The sequence below is a fragment of the Heloderma suspectum genome, chromosome 3 (genome assembly GCF_057233095.1).
Source record: "Heloderma suspectum isolate Gila_16-S chromosome 3, 16-S_ref, whole genome shotgun sequence".
NCBI classification, from domain to species: domain Eukaryota; kingdom Metazoa; phylum Chordata; class Lepidosauria; order Squamata; family Helodermatidae; genus Heloderma; species Heloderma suspectum.
In genome coordinates, this window is record NC_139460.1 from 9,847,084 (window position 1) to 9,868,147 (window position 21,064).

The 21,064-nt window shown below is 45.7% G+C and overlaps 1 protein-coding gene across 5 annotated transcripts in view; it reads right to left on the reverse strand.

The window, feature by feature from the left end:
- Positions 1 to 21,064, reverse strand: part of GAB2 (GRB2 associated binding protein 2) — a 186,749-nt gene that overhangs the window by 74,774 nt on the left and 90,911 nt on the right. For all 5 annotated transcript variants that reach the window (XM_084842482.1, XM_084842487.1, XM_084842486.1 and 2 more), the window contains one exon: positions 5,037 to 5,337. In XM_084842482.1, coding sequence (XP_084698608.1) covers positions 5,037 to 5,337 — 301 coding nt within the window. The remainder of the gene's footprint in view (positions 1 to 5,036; positions 5,338 to 21,064) is intronic.

Sequence of the window (21,064 nt, forward strand, 5' to 3'; positions counted from 1 at the left end):
TTCTACCTAATGTTAGTTCTAGTTCCTTATCATAAAGAAACATCTATGCAGCTTGACTCAGAAGCTTCAGCCCCAAATGTGTGTCCTGTACATGACCTCAAGAGTGCCTCTCCCTAATGCAACCAGGCTTACAGCTAACTTTAAAGCCGCCAGTTTGGATGGCTTTAAAAGGGGATTGGACAAATTCATGGAGGATAAGGCTATCAATGGCTACTAGTCCTGATGGCGATATGCTACCTCCAGTGCCAGAAGCAGTATGCCTATGTACACCAGTTGCTGGGGAACATGGGCAGGAATCATAGAATAGTAGGGTTGGAAGGGGCCTACAAGGCCATCGAGTACAACCCTTGCTCAATGCATAAATCCAAGTCGGAGCATCTCTGACAGATGGCTGTCCAGCCTCATCTTGAACGCCTCCAGTGTGGGAGATCCCACTACCTCCCTAGGTCATTGGTTCTACTGTCGTATTGCTCTAACAGTCAGGACTTTTTTCCTGCTGTTCAGCCGGAATCTGGCTTCCTGTAACTTGAGCCCATGATTCCGTGTCCTGCACTCTGGGATGATCGAGAAGAGATCCTGGCCTTCCTCTCTGTGACAACCTCCCAAGTATTTGAAGAGCGCTATCCTATCTGCCCTCCGTCTTCTCTTCTCAAGGCTAAACATGCCTAGTTCTTTCAGTCTCTCTTCATAGGGCTTTGTTTCCAGTCCCCTGATCATCTTCGTTGCCCTCCTCTGAACCCTCTCCAGTTTGTCTGCATCCTTCTTGAAGTGCGGTGCCCAGAACTGGACACAGTACTCCAGATGAGGCCTAACCAGTGCTGGGTAGAGGGGAAGTAGTATTTCCCAGGTTTTGGAAGCTATGCTTCTATTAATGCAGCCCAAAAGAGCATTTGCCTTTTTTGCAGCCACATCACGTTGCTGGCTCATATTCAGCTTGTGATCTACAACAATTCCAAGATCCTTCTCGTTTGTAGTGTTGTTGAGCCACGTATCCCCCATCTTGTAACTGCGCATTTGGTTTCTTTTTCCTCGGTGCAAAGCTTGGCATTTATCCCTATTAAATGTCATTCTGTTGTTTTCTGCCCAGCGCTCCAGTCTATCAAGATCATGGAGGGTGCTGTTGCACTCATGTCCTACTTGTAGGTTTCCCAGGGGCATCTGGTTGGCTACTGTGTGAACAGAACACAGTAGCCAACTAGACTAGATATTTTATAGCCCCTTGGTCTGATCCAGCATGGCTCTTCTTATGTTCTTATGAAAGAAGGATAAAGGCAGTAGTGTGTGTGTGTGGGTGTAACTGGAGGGATGGGGAAATGCAGAGGCTTGTCATCTTATCGGAAAGGTTTAAGTGCATGGGGATATAGAAGATTCAGGGCCTTTTTTGGGGGGCACGCCATTTATGGAATGCTCTTCCCAGGGCGGCTCACCTGGTGCCTACACTGTGGTCTTTTCGGCAGCAGGTGAAGACCTTTTTAATCACACAGGCCTTTTAGTCCTTCAGTATTAAAATAAAATGTGTTATCGTGTTTTTGGAACGTTACACTGTTGCTGGCTTCTATTCCGATCTCTACTTTTGTTTTATTCTGTTTTAAACTTTTAGAGGTTTTTATATTATGTTTTGTTAAGCTATTGTATTTTATAGTTTTATGTTTTGTGAACTAGCCGGAGCACCTCGACTATTGGGTGGTGTAGAAATGCAATTAATAAGTAAGTAAGTAAATAAATAAATAAATCAAAGATTATCTCCCAGGCCTAAACATCCAAAGTGTCTATAAAACAGCCATCAGTGCTCTGAGGGTTCAAACCTTGGGCCTTTCTGTAACATAAAACAGCTTGGGAATCGTTGATTTCCAAACCAAGACAATTCCTCTTCTTAACACATCTGGACCCATCTGCTGAGTCTGCCGCCATCAAGCACCGTGGCTTTTTGCTGGACTGGGGTCAGAAGAAATTGGACTTGGTGGGCGAATTGTTTCCTGTCCTCAAGCACTAAGTGAGTTCATCTCACACAAGCACCTCCGCCCTCTCCTCCACTTGTCTGCTGAGGTCACTTGGATGGGGAGGTAGATGGAGTAAAGAGGGCTCCCGGGGGCGGGGGCAACTCTTGGAGGTTTTCCACATCGAACAATTCCTTTACTCCCTCTGTGACAAATTTGTTTGTAGCTTGTTTTCCACTGTGCTTCAGATGATGATAGCCAGATGCCTACTGCACTTGGAAGTCCTTTATTGATTCTGCAGAACTCTGTGCTGGAAGGGCTGTTTTGCTAATGAGAATGCAGACTGGAATCTGGCCCTCATGCTGATAAATGCCAAGCCCGAACTGAGTTCCTAAAAGGAACATCTGCTCTGCTCTCTGTAAAACCATGAAACCTGTAGCCGTCGGCAAGGTGGAATCTTGTTTACAGCAGAACAACTATTCCTGTCCCATCCTCCATTTGTGCAGGGAAACCCACACCACACCCATCCACTACATGGGGGCTGGATGTCATTCATGGTTATGCAGCACCGTTAGGTGGAGTACATGTCACTTTACTGAATTAAGATAAGCAAAAAGAAAAAAAAGAGGTCTTGGCTCTGAAGATCTTTTCCATTTCAGTAGGGTAACAAGTTGTTATGGGTCTGCCCTTCTTGACTGCTGTAAATGCACAACTGGGATAGAATCCAACTAAAGTCCTACTTAGAGTAGATCCACTGAAATGTCTAACTTAAGTCCCATTCATTTCAGTGGGTCTACTCTAGATAGGACTTTAGTGGGATTCTACCCTGATAAGCATCCAGTGACTTTAACTAATGGTCCTTTATGACCAGGTATACTGTTTTGATGGCCTGGAATCTCTCTCTAGTCTTTGGAAGGTAATGCCCATTAGAGCTTGGGAAGGCGACACCCCCTCAGAGTGAAGGGGATAGGCAGAGACCCAGCTTGAAGCTAGTTTTGTGTTTTAAATTTAGGGAGACTGAAAGAGAGAGAGCAAGAGAGAGACAGAGAGAGAGAGAGAGAGAGAGAGTTTAGAGCTGTGAGTTGGCTGGAGATGAAACACTTTGCGGGTGGCAAACTCTCTCCAAGAATCTGATGCTGGATTAGCAGCTGTACTATCTGCTTGTAGGAGTGATTCCCCTGCACTATGCTCTGCTTCAACCCATTTTTCTATACGAGGATATAGAAAGCTGTTCAGAATTTAAAAAACAACTCAAAGACAAAACAGCATTAAAATCATCACATCATTAATACTGAAATGTTACAAAAACTACAGCCCCAAAAAAGTATTGTACAATAAGATCAAAACACAGTTCAAAACAATATTCCAGATTAGTCAACATATGTCTCAAAAGCTCTTTCAAACAGCGACATTGTCACTCCTGTCAAAGGCAAACAGGGATGGAGCCAGGTTGACCTCCTTTTGCAAGGTTTTCCACAACCTAGGTGCCACAACTGAAAAGGCCTTGCTGCTGTACCCAGCTATCATACCTCCACTGGCAATGGGACATGGTGCAGAGCCTCTGACATTGCTCTCTGCGCTCAGGTGGTTAATATACAGAGCAGGCAGTTCCTAAGTTATCCTGTGCTCTGTTCAGGCACTTGCCTGAACACATGGGGACTTAAATGGGGTAGAGAGTCAGGGCCATGCACTACATCTTTGGGCACACTGGCCCCACCCCCTTCAGTTCAGACCTTGCTGTGTTGAACAGGCAAGGTCTGAAAGGGAGTTCTACTCGTGTTCGCTTGAACACAATTAGAGCTCTCCACACAATCGGGAACCATGGTAAGGGACACCTGAACAGGTCTCAGGTCTCAGGCCATTTAGGGCTTTAAGGTCGCAATCCTATACATGTGTAGTCAAGCATAGGATTGCTAGCTAGGGAATGCTGGGAGTTGCAGGACTTTTTTCCGTCTAAACATACATAAGCTTGCACCCTAAAACCAGCACTTCAAATTGGACCTGGAAACAAACTGGAAGCCAGTGAAGATTTAAACAAAAAACGGATTTATACGCTCTGATCTGCGTGCTCCAGTTAACAATCTAGAAGCCTTCTTTGGAACCAATTGTAGTTTTCAAACCATTTTCAAAAACAGCGCTACAAAGAGCATGTTACAGTACTCTTACACTGGATGTGGTGAAGGCATGAGTAAGTTTTATTACCTATACGTCAAAAGAGAAGCGTTGCACATTTTATCACCAACAAAACAAAGGGCTGTGTAACATGCAAGCAAACATGCATGACTTTGTGATATTGCGGGATGTACAGGTCTGTAAGAAATTATGGCCAATCCTTACCTCCATTTCACTCTCTGAGATGAAGCCCTCTGAATAAACTAACCAAGCTTATCAGCAGCATACCAGGCCTGTGTGTGCCCATCCTTTCCTAAGGAAGGAACTCCATGGCTGTAGGTCAGCCAGCCTGAGGACCTTAGACAATACGAACGTACCCATTCCCAGGTGTTTTGCTAGGCACTTAAAAGATTCAGGTTCCAGATGCATAGGACACAATCTGCATGAAATCTGCATATGCTACTTTATATCCACGTTTGTAAATTTAGAAATAATCACAAGGATTCATTTAAATTTCACAGGCGGGAAAGCTGGCCAATTCTCATCCACATCTTCTCGGATAAAATAAAATCTTCTGTTAACTTGCACTCTGCCTGAGATCATCTCAAACCAATGGAAAAAAGTTTGTTTTCTAAACTTAATTGCCATGCAGGTGAAGATTTATTTTTCGGGGGTGGGCTGCAGCATGTGAAGAGAAAGTTAAGCCTTCACTCTCTAGCTGCAACCCCCCTTAAAATTTCCCCCCTGTCAAGTAAGCTGAGAAAAACCCCCTCAATGGGCACTCAGGGCTCTGTGGAATAGATCCGGGGCCCTTTGTAATAGATTTGGGGCCCGGACCCCATGAACCCAGGCCAAACAGTGCTCCTGCTCATTACCTTTCCAATGGGGTCAACTCTTATCCCATAAGAAACATTTCAAGTTTTTTCATTCCCCCAAAATTTTGGTTCTCTTTTGATAAATACTCCAAACATGAAACTTTGGCCATACCTGTGTTCTCATCAGACTGGTTGAAGCCGCAGATCTGGCAAATGCTGCGAACCCACTTGTTCATGTCATCCTCCGTTTCAGCGACAAGGTAGAAGGTCCTTTCGCTGGTCTTGATATCAAAGACATAACTGTCCTGCAGTTCCTTCTTATTGAAGGTTAAACCAGCATCCACCTGCTCGCAGAAGTTGAGGTTGATCACGCGCAGAGGCTTCTTGGAATGGTCATTCTTGTAATATTCCAGCACATCTGGGTCTCCACTCATGCGGCCACTGCGAAGGATAAACCATCGTTTCTTCCATGCCTGGAAAAGGAGAGAGAGAAACTGAACTCTTGGAATCACAGAAAGTTGCCTTATACCAGGTCAGAGCTACGGTCCTTCCTCCTTCAATAAGTGAATGACGCATACAATCATTCTCCAATGGCTAGTTCAGAAGTGAAACACACCTAAAGGGTAGCACCACCAAGAATCCAAGAGGTGCTGCAGACAAATTTATTCATCTAAGTTGTGTTAACATTTCAAACACTTAGCTCTTCATTCGGCGACAAAAAAGGGAGCAACTCACAGCTATTGCAATTTTGTAGATAAAAAAAGCCATTGTGGGAGTCAAGCGTGCAGAGGTTCCTTTCGGATGGAATCATCTAAAAATAATGTAAGAGATGTAGATATTCATCTTTATCCTCCAATGAAGATCTAACTGTTCAAAACATGTTTGAGTTGAACACTACTTGGATTAAATAATTTGTCTCTTGTACCTGTTAAAATTTCTGTGGAGAGGTAGCCCTGCAAACTGGAAATATCAGGTGGCAGATTTTGAGTGCCACAGAGTGGGAGACATCTGAACCATGGGGCCCAGTCCACCAAGAACTTCCTCTGTAAGACTTATTTTAAAAAATGAACAAGACCTGAACAAGAGCATGCTTTCTGAGAGAGAGAGAGAGAAAGGGAGAGGGAGAGGGAGACAGCGCAAGATGGAATTGCTGCCTCATGCAACAACATCTTGTGGACGGGCCTTGAACTAGCTGGAAGCAACCTTGAATGGGCAATGAATGCAGAACTGTGATTTATGAGCATTGTCAGCAAGCTCTGATCCAGGACGACAAAGGGCTGAGCAAGAGGGTTTGCCAGTGCTTGATCTGGGGAAACATTTATTTAGCACATTTGTATCCCACAACTCCTTCCAAGGTTTTCTTTTATTTTCATGGCAGAATACACTGAAGTAGGTGCAGTGTATAGCCTGTACTAAAGGGGGGAGAGGGGGGTGCAGGTCAGGTTCTCCTCCAAGAGAGTGGAAGGGCTGGGGGGCTCAGGAAGAACAGCAGGGGCACTGTTACTGCCGCCCCCTCCAGCATCTGTGGCCTGAGGTGTTTGCCTCACTCTGCCTAATGATAGGGCCAGCCCTATGTACAAGGCATCAAGTTTTGAGCCCGGCAGCAGCATAGGATTAGGCAGGGGACAGAAGGAACCAGCTTTTCCCAGGGATCAACTTTCCTTTCTTCTCACAACATACAATTAACTTAATTAAGCATGGATCCTCCATGTTCATAGGCAGTCTACCTGGGAAAGGTCAGATGTGGCCTCACTCCAGGGCCTTTCAGGGAATTTTAAATGGCATCTTGAAGACACTTGGCATGTGGGGACCCCAGGGCAAGCATCAGAGCAGCACCGAGCCCTGCTGGGGCCTTGACTGCTGCCCAAACATGCCATGTGCCGACGCTGGGCCTGTCCACCATGTCTGTGTGACACCTCAGTGTCGTTTTTGCCAGTGGACAATTTACACGCTTCTCCCGTTGTCCTCACAGTAGACAATTTACGAGCCTATGAATGTTCTGCTGCCCGTAATAACATCTTCCTCTCTGCAGAGCAAAACAAATCTGTTTTGTATGTAGGAAAGAGAGAGTTGAGTGACGCTTGCTTTAAGGCCTGTTTCTCAGATCATGCGTCTCTCTGCCAAGAAGCACATGTATTTGTTGAATACATATTGGCCCAGCTGCCTGAGACAGGCAGCAGGGACCAGAGCTAGAATTTTAAAGTGTGAAACAACACTGGCCTTTAATCATAGGTTGTCAAGGGAGCGCTGATGTGATCCGTGCAGCCCTTGAACACACAGCTGTCCCAGCTGAAGCTGTGCATTTTGGTCTGATAACTCCCTTTGCACATAACTTGAACATACTACAACACTGCACATCTTTTGCTAAGGCTCACATGGTACGGATGGATTCAAAGTCCTATCTTCTTCCCGGTTTGTAAGTGTCCCAGGGCTGATTTGCTTAATTTATTTTATGTTTCTATTTATTTACATTGTTTGAGTATTGCTTTTCTATCGCAACGGTTCCCAAAGCAGTTCTCAACAAACATTAAACATAATAGTCAATTAAAAACAACAGCTAATTCACAACGGCAGCCAGCAATTAAGCCAGAGCAAACAGCAGATAAAACAGTGGCACAAGAGGAATGCTCTGAAATCGCTAGGTAATATCAAACAGATGAGGCACAGCAAAATAATAGGTCTTTTCTCCACTCTAAAAGGAAAGGAGGGACGATGCCAAAATGATGTCAAGGGGCACTTTAGGGGCAGCAACCGAAAAGGCCCTGCTCTATTTGAATGGCAATCTAAATTCCTTAATTGATGGAACAGGGTCTGATAAACAGATCTTAACACCCAGGGAAGGGACAGGTCATATGGGAGGACTAACGGAACCTCTTACATTGTTAAGAATAACTCTCCTGGATCAGACAGAGAGTTCCTTTGCTCCAGCATCCTGCTTTTCACAATGACCAGCCAGATACCTACAGGAAAGTCTATGATCCTAGCATAAAGACAACTGGGCCTCCCCTGTTCTCTGTCCCCAGAATTTGGCATTCAGAGGTATACTACCACTGAACATGGATGTTCCATTTGGCTATTGTGGCCAGTAGCCACAGATAACCCTTATCTGCTAGATGCTGGCAATGTAATGAGGACAATGCCTCACTGAGACATATGATGTGGACATGTCCTGTAGTGGCTTCCTTTTGGTGGGAAGTTATTGCTCGTATAAATTTTGTTCTTGAAAAATCTGTGATAACAGCAGATGTGCCTGTGCTTTTAAATTACATCCCTGTGATGTGGGCATTAACAAACAGACAGCAAAAGTGCATGCTGAGAGAGCCCTTACAATTGCAAAGCCTTATACTCCAAGCGTGGAACAAAAAATCCTCAACTCCTATCATTCAAAGGACTGAAGATCTCACTGCTCGTGCTGCATGTGAGTGTATCTCCTACAACCATCAAAGTCGTATGGATGCCTATTTAGAAATATGGATTGCCTATATTAATGTCTATATTTGAAATGGAAGTGTTTAATTCTTTCCCCCTTTTTGTGTTTGTTTTCTCCTTTTATTCTTTTTCTTTTCTATATCAAGAGTAATGTTAATGAGTACTATAGAGTCATGTGAAAAAGAAAGTACACCCTCTTTGAGTTCTATGGTTTTACATATCAGGACATAATAAAAATCATCTGGTCCTTAGCAGGTCTTAAAATTAGGTAAATACAACCTCAGATGAACAACAACACATGACATATTACACCGTGCCATTATTTATTTTACAGACATAAAGACAAAATGGAGAAGCCATGTGTGAAAAACTGAGTACACCCTTACTGCTTCCATAGGTATGAAGAGGCTAAGTTGCAGCCAGGTGCTGCTAATCAAATGCCCTTGAGTAACTGATCATCAGCAAGTGTGACCACCTCTATAAAAGCCGAAGTCTCAGGAGTTTGCTGGTCTCAAGCATTCAGGTGTGTGTTAACACAATGCCAAAGAGTAAAGACATCAGCAATGATCTTAGAGAAGCAATTCTTACTGCCCATCAATCTGGGAAGGGTAAGAAGGCCATGGAGTGGATGTCCCAGCAAATTCACCCCAAGGGCAGACCGTGCAATGTTCAGAGGAATTGCAAAACATCCAAGAGTTACATCTCAGACTCTACAGGCCTCAGTTAGCATGTTAAATGTTGAAGTTCATGACAGTACAATTAGAAAAAGACTGAACAAATATGGTTTGTTTGGAAGGGTTGCCAGGAGAAAGCCTCTTCTCTCTAAAAAGAACATGGCAGCATGGCTTAGGTTTGCAAAGTTGCTTCTGAACAAATCACAAGACCTCTGGAACACTGTCCTTTGGACAGACGAGACCAAAGTGGAGATGTTTGACCATAATGCACAGTGCCACGTTTGGCGAAAACCAAACACAGCATATCAGCACAAACATCTCATACCAACTGTCAAGCACGGTGGTGGAGGGGTGATGATTTGGGTTTGTTTTGCAGCCACAGGACCTGGGCACCTTGCAGTCATTGAGTCAACCATGACCTCCTCTGTATACCAAAGTATTCTAGAGTCAAATCTGTCTGACAGCTAAAGCTTGGCCGAAATTGGGTCATGCAACAGGACAATGATCCCAAGCACACCAGCAAATCTACAACAGAATGGCTGAAAAAGAAAAAAATCAAGGTGTTGCAGTGGCCCAGTCAACGTCCAGACTTCAGCCCAATTGAAATGCTGTGGCAGGACCTTAAGAGAGCTGTGCATAAACAAATGCCTGCAAACCTCAATGAACTGAAGCAATGTTGTAAAGAAGAGTGGGCCAAAATTCCTCCACAATGATGAGAGAGACTGATAAAGTCATACAGAAAATGATTACTTCCAGTTATTGCTGCTAAAGGTGGTTCTACAAGCTATTGAATCATACGGTGTACTTAGTTTTTCACACACGGCTTCTCCATTTTGGCTTTATTTCTGTAAAATAAATAATGGCATGGTGTAATATGTCAAGTGTTGTTGTTCATCTGAGGTTGTATTTACCTAATTTTAAGACCTGCTAAGGACCAGATGATTTTTATTATGTCCTGATATGTAAAACCATAGAACTCAAAGAGGGTGTACTTTCTTTTTCACATAGAATCATAGAATAGAATAGTAGGGTTGGAAGGGGCCTACAAGGCCATCGAGTCCAACCCCCTGCTCAGTGCAGGAATCCAAGTCAGAGCATCCCTGACAAATGGCTGTCCAGCCTCGTCTTGAAGGCCTCCAGTGTGGGAGAGCCCACCACCTCCCCAGGTAATTGGTTCCATTGCCGTATTGCTCTGACACTCAGGAAGTTTTTCCTGATGTTCAGTCGGAATCTGGCTTCCTGTAACTTGAGCCCATTATTCCGTGTCCTGCACTCTGGGATGATCAAGAAGAGATCCTGGCCTTCCTCTCTGTGACAGCCTTTCAAGTACTTGAAGAGTGCTATCATATCTCCCCTCAGTCTTCTCTTCTCAAGGCTAAACATGCCCAGTTCTTTCAGTCTCTCTTCATAGGGCTTTGTTTCCAGTCCCCTGATCATCTTTGTTGCCCTCCTTTGAACCCTCTCCAGCTTGTCTGCATCCTTCTTAAAGTGTGGTGCCCAGAACTGGACACAGTACTCCAGATGAGGCCTAACCAGTGCTGAGTAGAGGGGAACTAGCACTTCCCGGGATTTGGAAGCGATGCTTCTATGAATGCAGCCCAAAATAGCATTTGCCTTTTTTGCAGCCACATCACATTGTTGGCTCATATTCAGCTTGTGATCGACGACAATTCCAAGATCCTTCTCGCTCGTAGTGTGGTTGAGCCACGTATCCCCCATCTTGTAACTGTGCATTTGGTTTCTTTTTCCTAGGTGCAGAACTTGGCATTTGTCCCTATTAAATGCCATTCTGTTGTTTTCTGCCCAGCACTCCAGTCTATCCAGATCACTTTGAATTTTGTTTCTGTCTTCCAAAGTATTAGCTATCCCTCCCAATTTTGTGTCATCTGCAAATTTGATCAGCATTCCCTGCACCTCCTCCTCCAAGTCATTAATAAAAATATTGAAGAGCACTGGGCCCAGGACTGAGCCCTGCGGTACCCCACTCGTTACCTCTCCCCAGCTTGAGAAGGTCCCATTGATAAGCACTCTTTGAGTCCGATTCTGTAGCCAACTGTGGATCCACATGATCGTTGTTTCATCTAGCCCACTTCGAGCTAGTTTGCTCATCAGGATATCATGGGGCACTTTGTCGAAAGCTTTGCTGAAGTCGAGGTATATGATGTCTACAGCATTCCCACGGTCTACAAGGGAGGTGACTTGATCAAAAAATGAGATCAGATTTGTCTGGCAGGACTTGTTTTTGACAAATCCATGTTGGCTTCGAGTAATCACGGCATTGTTGTCAAGGTGCTTCCAGATGGATTGCTTTATGATCTGCTCCAGAATTTTCCCAGGGATTGATGTCAGACTGACTGGTCTGTAGTTCCCAGGTTCCTCCTTTTTACCCTTTTTGAAGATAGGGACAACGTTAGCCCTCCTCCAGTCATCTGGCACTTCCCCCGTCCTCCATGATTTCTCAAAGAGAATAGACAGCGGTTCTGAGAGTTCTTCTGCCAGTTCCTTTATGACTCTAGGATGCAGTTCATCTGGCCCTGGAGATTTGAACTCATTCAAAGTAATGAGGTGTTCCTTGACCATATGCCTGTCGATCTCAAGCTGCAATCCTGCCCCTTCAGCCTGTACTTCGCCTTTGCCAGGGGGGTCATAGACCCTCTTTTGGGAGAAGACTGAGCCAAAGTAGGAATTGAGCACCTCTACCTTTTCTTTGTCCTCTGTTATCATTTTGCCATCCTTATTTAATAGCTGAACAACCATTTCTTTCCTCTGCCTTTTACTATGCACGTAGCTGAAGAAAGCCTTTTTGTTGTTTTTAGCATCCCTCGCTAACCTCACCTCGTTCTCCGCTTTAGCCTTCCTGACGCCATCCCTGCAATTCTGTGCTACCTGCCTGTACTCTTCCTTTGTTACTTGGCCTTCTTTCCACTTCCTATATGTGTCCTTTTTTGTTTTCAGGTCATCCCTAAGCTTTTTGTGAAGCCACATTGGCTTCTTCTGTTGTCTTCCACCTTTTCTTCTTGTTGGAATTGTTTGTGATTGTGCCTTGAGAATTTCCTTTTTTAAAAGTTCCCACCCATCTTGGACTCCTTTTCTCGCTAGCATTGCTTGCCATGGGACCTTACTGATCATTGTTCTGAGTTTATTAAAATCAGCTTTCCTAAAATCCAGGGTATGCGTTTGAGTACACTCGGCTTTTGCTTCCCTTAGAACCAAGAACTCAAGTACAACATGGTCGCTTTCCCCCAGAGTTCCTGTAACTGCTACTTTATCCACTAAGTCATCTCTGTTGGTTAGGATCAAGTCAAGGATAGCCGATCCTCTAGTTCCTTCCTCTACTTTCTGTAGGAGGAAGTTATCCGCCACACAAGTCAGGAATTTCCTGGAGGGGCCATGTTTTGCAGAATTTGTCTCCCAACAAATATCGGGGAAATTGAAGTCCCCCATTACTACTACATCATGCTTCCTTAAAACATTGGCTATTTGCTTTTCAAAAGTTTCATCCTTGGCTTCTCCTTGATTGGGTGGCCGGTAGTAGACTCCGACCACCAGGTTCCTTTTATTCTTTGCTCCATTTATTTCAACCCAGATGCTCTCGATGGGGCTACCAAGCTCCTCCTCCTGTATTTCTGTGCAGAGATATGTATTTTTCACATACAGTGCAACCCCGCCTCCCTTTCTGTTCCTCCTGTTCTTTTTGAACAAGTTATATCCTTCAACTGCTGTATTCCAGTCATGAGAGTCATCCCACCAAGTCTCAGTTATACCTATCAAGTCATAATTTCCCTCCTGTATTAAGAGTTCAAGTTCGTTCTGTTTGTTTCCCATACTCTGGGCATTAGTATATAGACATCGAAGACCATGTGCTTCATAGTCTGGCTTTCTTCCTACCTGTGTCTGAAGACTATTATTGGACGCTATCAGAGCTGTTCTCTCCATTGCAGTGCATGCGCCTATGTCCATTGTTACCCCCAACATTACATCTCCCTTCCCCGTAGGATTCAGTTTAAAGCCCTCCTGATGAAGTTCTTCATGCTGTGGCCAAACACATTCTTCCCAGCCTTTGTGAGGTGCAACCCATCCCTAGCCAACAGCCCATCTTCCAGGAAGTATAGCCCGTGGTCCCAGAATCCAAATCTCTCTCGTCGGCACCACCTTCGTAGCCAGTCATTCACCCGGAGTATTTTTCGTTCCCTTTCTATCCCTCTTCTAACTACTGGAAGGATGGATGAGAAAACTATCTGGGCCCCAAAGTTCTTGAGTTTCCTTCCCAAAGCTTCAAAGTCTGACGTGATCTCTTCGTAGCTCCGCTTGGCGGTATCATTTGTTCCCACATGGATGAGAAGAAAGGGATACCTGTCAGTGGGCTTTATGAGTGCAGGCAACCTTTCAGTCACGTCTCTAATCTGTCCTCCCGGGAGACAACATACCTGGCGAGTCCACGGGTCTTCGCAACATATTTGGGTCTCGATTCCACACAGCAAGGAGTCTCCCACTACTACCACTGGCCTGGGTTTCATCGCCTCTGTTTGACTGACCTTCAGCCTCTTGCTCACTCTCATGCAGGTTCCCCTGTGATTCTTCCTCTGCAGGCTGTCCTCCAGTCTCATCTGCAAGTACCTGGAATCGGTTCCACAGCTCCACCGCTTCCACTGGTGCAGAGTGTCGTCTAGTTCTTCTTCTCCTAACTGTCACCGTTTTCCAAGGAGTATCCTCTACTCCATTTTTCTTCACCTCAGCATTTCCCACTGCCTCATCTTGCTGTTGCTCTTCAAGCTTCTGGTCTGCCCTTTGCTGCTGTAGTTCCCCCATTCTGTCCAAGAACTCTTCGTGTTCTCTTATTCCCCGGAGGGTTGACAGTCGCCGCTCCAGTCCACTTACTTTTTCCTCCAGCAGCGTGATCAACTTGCACTTGTTGCAGGTGTAGGCCATGTTGTTCTCAGGCAAGAAAACAAACATTGCACACACCTTGCAGGTCACCACCACTGGAGAGTCTTGTCCTTCCATAGCCTCTTTTCCCTTTTTGTGTCTAGCTTTGTGATTGTTCTAGACTAGCCTGTGCCTGCTCCTCTACTCAGTAGAGGTTAAAAGCAGAGTCCCACTGGTGTGGAAGTGTGTGTTACAAGACAAATAAATGAAAAAAAGTTAGTAAAAAAAAAAAAATAAAAAAAATAAAAAAAATGTTAGGGACCTCCCCCTTGACCTCCCCTGCCGAACTCCCCTGGCCAACTCCTGTTTGCTCCCCCTGTCCGCTCGCTCTGTTCGCTCGCTCTCTGGGAGCTTGCCTGCTTCTGTAGTCCCTGGACCAGCTGGAGCAGCTTGCTCTGCTCTGCTCTGCTCAGCTGGGAGGTGGGAAACAGACTGAAGCTTCCCGCCCAGTCAGCTGCTGGGAGTACTCAGGCCACACCCCTCCAATTCAGTTGGAGCTCTCAGAAGCACCTGGTGAGCTCACAGCCAGTCAGAAGGATAAAGGGCAGCGCCCTGGGCTTCCTGCAACCCACTTACCTCTTAGCCTCTGTCTCCTTTGTCTCTTCTACCACTGCAACTCCCCTGGCCAACTCCTGTTTGCTCCCCCTGTTCGCTCGCTCTGTTCGCTCGCTCTCTGGGAGCTTGCCTGCTTCTGTAGTCCCTGGACCAGCTGGAGCAGCTTGCTCTGCTCTGCTCTGCTCAGCTGGGAGGCGGGAAACAGTCATATACATGACTGTATATTGATCTGTTTTATGATATGATTCCCCCCCTTTTGCTTTGTTGTTGTTGCTGTTGTGTTGCAAATAAAAAGATACTAAAAACTTTGATAAGTCTTATCCTCCTTCATTAATTAAGATTATCCTTTTTTAAAGCCACTTCAATCCCATGCATGTTTAGACAGAAGAAAGTCCTACAACTCCCAGCATGCCCCAGTCAGCATGGCTGACTGGGGTATGCTGGGAATTGTAGGACTTTCTTCTGTCTAAACATGCATGGGATTGAGCCCTGACTCTAATGGTCAGCACCACACCATATAGAAAAGACTTTGGGATGTTGGGGTGGGGGGCATTGCCTATAGAAGGGGCCAAGTTCATTCCTCAACACCTCCTGTTAAACAGAAATGCAGCAGGTGCAAAAGAACTTTCCTTGCTTGGCATCCCAGGGAGATTCTGCCAGTCAGAGAGTGGACAATAAAGGACAAGTTCAGGGGTCCTCAACTCATGACCTAATTCCAAAAGTCCTCTGCAAGTGATCAGTCCAGACCTCTGGCAAGAGTGATTTGTCCTTCCCCCAGCAGCCTTCTGGCTGGGGAGTGGGGGAGCAGGGGAACAAAAGGGAGAGAGAAAAGGAGATGGTAGAAAGAGAAAGAGAGGGAATGAAGTGGCCCCATCCACTTTTGGCTCTGGTCGCACCCACTGCTGGCCTCGGGCCCTGCCTACCACCACTGTGCAGTCCCTGACAGATTACCCCCAGGGAACATGGCCTTTGACAGAAAATAAGGTTCCCATCCCTGGGCTAGATAAACAAATATAATCTGCTGGTATAAAACAGGCTCCACAAAATAAATGTGTGACTTAACAACAGGGGTGTTGAACCACTTTCAGCCCGAGGTCCAAATTCCATTTTGGAGAAGCTCTCGTGGGCCAGTGGTGGGTGGAGTCAAAGGTAAAAGGGGAGGGACCAAAAATAGCTGGATATTTTATTATTATTTATTACATTTCTATACCACCCCATGGCTGAAGCTCTCTGGGCTTCAAAGCTTACCAATTTTACACTGGGAGGGGAAGGGGTTATAGAGCCCTTTGCCCACTTCTGGATTTGTGCAGAAAGGAGTCAGCGAGCAGAGGCCATGTTGCTGGCTCTTCAGCCCTTGAAAAAATAAACTAAGCGTCTCCCAGGGTTGCAAGTCCTCTGTGCAGGGATGGCGTCATTTACGTGCGTGGTACAGAGTATAGAACTGACGCATTCCCTGTCCAGGGGTCACTTTTTGCTACCTGTAATTTTCAATTAAGATAAAGTGGCATTTTGTTCCACAAAGCCAGCAAGGCCCAAAGCACAAAGAAAAGAGGAGAGCGCGGCTTAGCTTGGCAAACACCCAGCAAGTTAATTGGGCCCCAAACTATTAACCAGCCGCCTTTTGAAAGCCACGCCAAGTGTGACGCTGCATTTATCTTCCGCAAACAGATTTGATTTCTTTTGTGTGTGCTACAGCATGCAGGTTTGGCGCACAGCTGTTGGAAGGATGGAAACGGTCCAGATGCTCAGTTGGTCCAGATGTGCTGAGCTTGGAGCTGGTTCACCCAGCCATGAAGCCCACTTGGATTGATTGGAATTCCTGTTTATAACCATGGATGCCTTGATGGGCACATCATCCAGAGACACGGGTTGTCACCTTTTGTGTGCAACATTTCTGGCCTCCTCTCAGGCTGAGTGACTCTTGATATGGGCAGAGTTCCTTTCCCCTAAGGGACAGAGGTTTTTCAGAAAATGAACTGTGGCGGATAGAGTGTTGGTACTTAGAGCCAACAAGATGTGATGGTGGCAGGCCTATTTGATTAAACCCAGGCCTGCTCCAATTGTACAGCAAGTATAGGGGCTGCCGCAGCAGCACTCAAAACAAATATTGCGGTGGCGGGGAGGGCACCGAAGGGGCAAAGTGCATTTCAGGGCTGGAGGGTCAGCTTTGTCCCACATGTTAGAAGAGAAATAACAGCATTAGTTTATGCCAAAATACAGTAAATAGGGATGCTTTGACTTGGATTTCTGCATTGAGCAAGGAGTTGGACTCGATGGTCTTATAGGCCCCTTCCAACCCTACTATTCTATGATTCTATGAAATACGTCAGTCTTTAAGGTGTTGAAAAACCCTTGGTTGTTTTTGCTGCAATAGACTAACATGGCTACCCCTCTGGAAATCCTAAACATTTTGTTTTTGATTTTAAATTTCCAGTTTATACTTCAGTAACAGGGTAGCATCCACTGGTGTCCTTCTGCCAACGAAAAGGGCAGCACTGGTGGAATGAAATTCCCCCTTCCTTCCCTGCAGCCCCTTTTATGTTGTCGATCATTTTACTGATGTACTTGAACCAAGCTGCCTTGGAAAATTGTATTTGAAAGGCAGAGCACACTTTTAAAGAAAGTAAAATGTACAGATATGGCACTATAATGACAGAAAGGCTTGACAGGGGAAAATTTCCACAATGGTGGCACCACCACTGAGAAGGCCCAATTTGAATGGCACAACATTTTAATCCATGCACGGATGGTAACGGTCTGGAGCAGCTTTCCCCAGCCTGGTGCCTTCCAGATGGTGCAGTCCAACACATCTGGAGGACCCCAGGATGGGAAAGCCTGCAATACTAGAGAATGCTATCCATCAACCCCTGCTGGTGATGTTCCAAAAATTGCTGGCCGGTCACTCTTGGCAAAACTTGGTCTGGTCCAGCATGGTGTGATCTTGTAAGTGGAAGCTTGAAATACAGGGTGTTTCAAAAAGATGGACCCAATTTGAAATCACTATATCTCTGCAACCATGAACTGCCCATGAATGAACTCTTACCGCTGGAAAGGGTGGGGCATAGAGTGTCAAATGACTACCGCTAGATGCCTCTCTCAGCGCATAAACAGCCCCTAGCCTCAGTCATTTGCAAGATGGCGACCGTGCAACACAAGGCGTTTTGCATTCTGCAGTTCAGCAAGACTGAATCTGTAATTGCAGTGCAGTGTGCGTTTCAACGGCGTTTTGGCATTGATCCGCCAATGCCAAACAGCATTCGTCATTGGTACCGACAATTTGAAGAAACAGGCTGTGTATGTAAGGGGAAGAGCACAGGGCGACCACGCACTTCAGAGTTTTCAGCGTAGCCCGCGAATTCATCTATTGTCTTGATATTGTCTGTACAGCAGGTGGAAGGCACATAGAGCATGCATAAAATGGTTAGTAAAACTTGATAACTCATTAAACCGTTTGTAACTTTTGGCGTAATTGTAATATGTTGCCATCGTGAAATATACCGCTTTGAAATTGGATCCATCATTTTGAAACACCCTGTACATGCTGGGAGCGGCAAGCAAACAGAACAGGGAGCTGCAGCCAGATTCTAAATATGTCTACATGGAAATAAGTCCACTCCAATGCAACTTACTTCCTCCTAAATATGCTTAGGATTGCACCCTTAAAGAACAGAAGTAATTTGATGCCAGCAGACAGAGGGAGAAAGAAGACTTCTCGCCATCTTGCAGTTTTCCAAAAGCTTCCTTTTGTCTTCTCACTCCAAGATTTGTAACCTAATTAGTTTTTGCACTAAATCTCCAACTGACTGTGCAATAGCCAAGAAACCAACTAAAGGATGGATCTTAAGAAACGCAGCAGAGCAGCAAATTGTTCAGCAATAAAAACAAAATGTAGGCTGGCGTTAGGATTTCAATTTAGTTTGGGAACTAAATGCAATTTCCCCTTTGACATGCCTGCTAACAGAGGAGCTAAATATAGATATATGGCCCATCTTGCTGCACCCATCACGGAAAAAAATAACCTTGGTCTTCCTAGGTAAAGTGGGATCGGGAAAAAATTCTGTATTGCTCTCTGATCCCCACATGAATGTGGAGTTCAAGGTAACCTCCGCAGGGTCATTGACTGGATGCGCCCGATCTCATCTGATCTTGGAAGCTAAGCAGGGTCAGCCCTCGTTAGTACTGGGATGGGAGACCACCTGGGAATCAGGCTTCCCGCATTGAGCAGGGGGTTGGACTCAGTGGCCTTGTAGGCCCCTTCCAACCCGATGATTCTATGATGCCTTCTAGAGTAATAAAATGCCCTAGTGAAAATCTGCTTATTTCAATTCTTTACACCAGGGGTGGCAGCCTCGCTCAGTCCGCTGTCCAAGTGCCATCGATGGGCAGCTTCAAGGCCCAGCTCTTCCTTCTGACGGTTCTTTATCTTTAAACTGGACTTGGCCTGGACAGCCCTTCAGACTGGGGACACCTTCAGAACAGAGCAGAGTTCTCTGGCTGCCTTTCAAATAGAAGACTGTAAAACAGGACACACGGCCACCCTAGCACCAGCACAGAGTTCTACTGGCTTTGGCTTGTTTGGCCGCTGTAGCTGTTCATGGGCAGAGATAGCCTGGTCCCAGTCATCAGGCTGGACTCGATGGTCTTGTAGGCCCCTTCCAACCCTACTATTCTATGATCCATGCCCCTGCTAACTCTTTCTTCCCCCATGAGGTGGAGACTGCTTATGTGTGTGTAGTGGGGGGTGGAAAGAGGTTTGCTGTTTTGCTCCTCTTGCAAAAACCCTACTGGGCACTAAAACTTGGACCCCGTCTATGCTACAAACGTATCTTGGTTTTACACAACTCTGCCCATTATGGCTTCTCCCCATAGAATTCTGGGGATTGTAGTTTGGCAAAGATGCTGAACAATTCCCATTAGACACTGCTAGGTCTCCCCCACCCCTTCCATTCCCAAGATTTCACGGGAAGATGAAATGGCTGTGAAGGCTGCACATATACATGGGAATAAGCCCCCTTCAGCTCAATGGGACTTGCTGTGGAGTAGACATAGACACAACTGAACTGTAAAACAGTTTAAGCCCTCTATCCACGCCTTGACTATCAAGGACTTAGCCCTGTTGAAGCAAGAGTGACCTCCTGACTGTGTGGAACTATTCAGCCCTACTAAACACAGATGCAGGCTAGCTCTGCAAGAACGCTTAGCAAAGTCTGCAGCTAATTAAAAGCAAAAATAGGAACATCGGAAGCTGCTTTGAACCAAGTCAGACCCTTGGACCATGCAGCCTAGTATTATCAACACCGACTGTCAGCAGCTCTCCAGATTTTCAGGCAGGCGTTTTTCCAAACCTGCCTGAAGATGCCACGGATCGAACCTGGGACCGTTTGCATGCAAAGCAGCTGCTCTACAACTGAGTTGTAGAGTCCCCTCTCCCTTTGTGGATCCTTGCAGAGACTTGGGGCTTTGCAATGTCTGTCCCACAGCAGGGCATTCTGGTGAGAAGCATTCCATAATGCCACACACATTATCTTCCTTGTTATTGCAGCAGTAGATGAGGAGAGGGAAGGAGAGACGCCACTGGCAGTTCATAATACCATGGCGAGAGATTTCAAAACACCTGTTTATAGGTGAGGCTGGGCACCATATTTAATCACAGCTGGGGCTGAGAAGAGGGCCTCGCCTGCAGCTCTGACTTCTGCAGGAAAAGACGTGCTCAGCTTGCAAGGGGGGGAAGCAGACCGCTCCCCGAAAGTGGCACCACTGTGGAGGGAGGGAGGCCGGCCGGCCATGGGAACACATTTCAAGGCTTGTTCTTGGATGTAATCAACATAACATTGCACTTTTCTGAGCTGAAATTTCTGAGAAATTTTCTGAGAAAAGTTCTGAGATTATTCTCTCTCTCTCTCTCTCTCACACACACACACACACACACCCACACACAGAAGGCCACTTCACAGAATTTTCTCCAAATATTCTCCACCATTTTTGTGTGAGTGGTGGCCAGCATTCCCCCCCGCCCTCCAATGATGCCTGGCTAAGGAACCAGACATTGTGAAAGACGCAAACAATGGCCAAGCTGCCTGCTGTCTCCAACCAACCCTAGGAGAAAAGAAAAGCTCTGCTACTGCTGCTGCTAATCCCAAGAAACTGCCCCAGTCCCAAAAAACTGTTGGAGGACTCCCCCTGACCTGGAGAAATTAGGTGAAAGGGTCCTTCCAATTTCTCTGCCCAAAAACAAGGTGGAGAATTTTAAGGGGCCATTTGTGCACAGCTCCAATCCTAAGCACAGTTACTTGAAACGTAACTCCATCAAAATCAATAGACTAACTTCAGAGGGGGAAAAAAAGGTGTAGGATGCAAGGCTTAAAGTGAAATATACTGCTATTCAAGTTCCTAATATCTAATATGTGGAACCAAGTCCACCTGCAGCCCCAATCCACCTTGCCTCTTCAGTACCCATCGCTCCTGTTTCTTTCTTCTTTTGGCATTGCCACTGAATTTTCCTATTTGGCATTCTGTTTGCTTATAACTTGGTACCTCCTTTGAAGTTACCGCAGCAAAAATATAGCATGCATTATTCCCTATTTGAAGTTCAATCCCCAGCATCATTCTGCAGGTC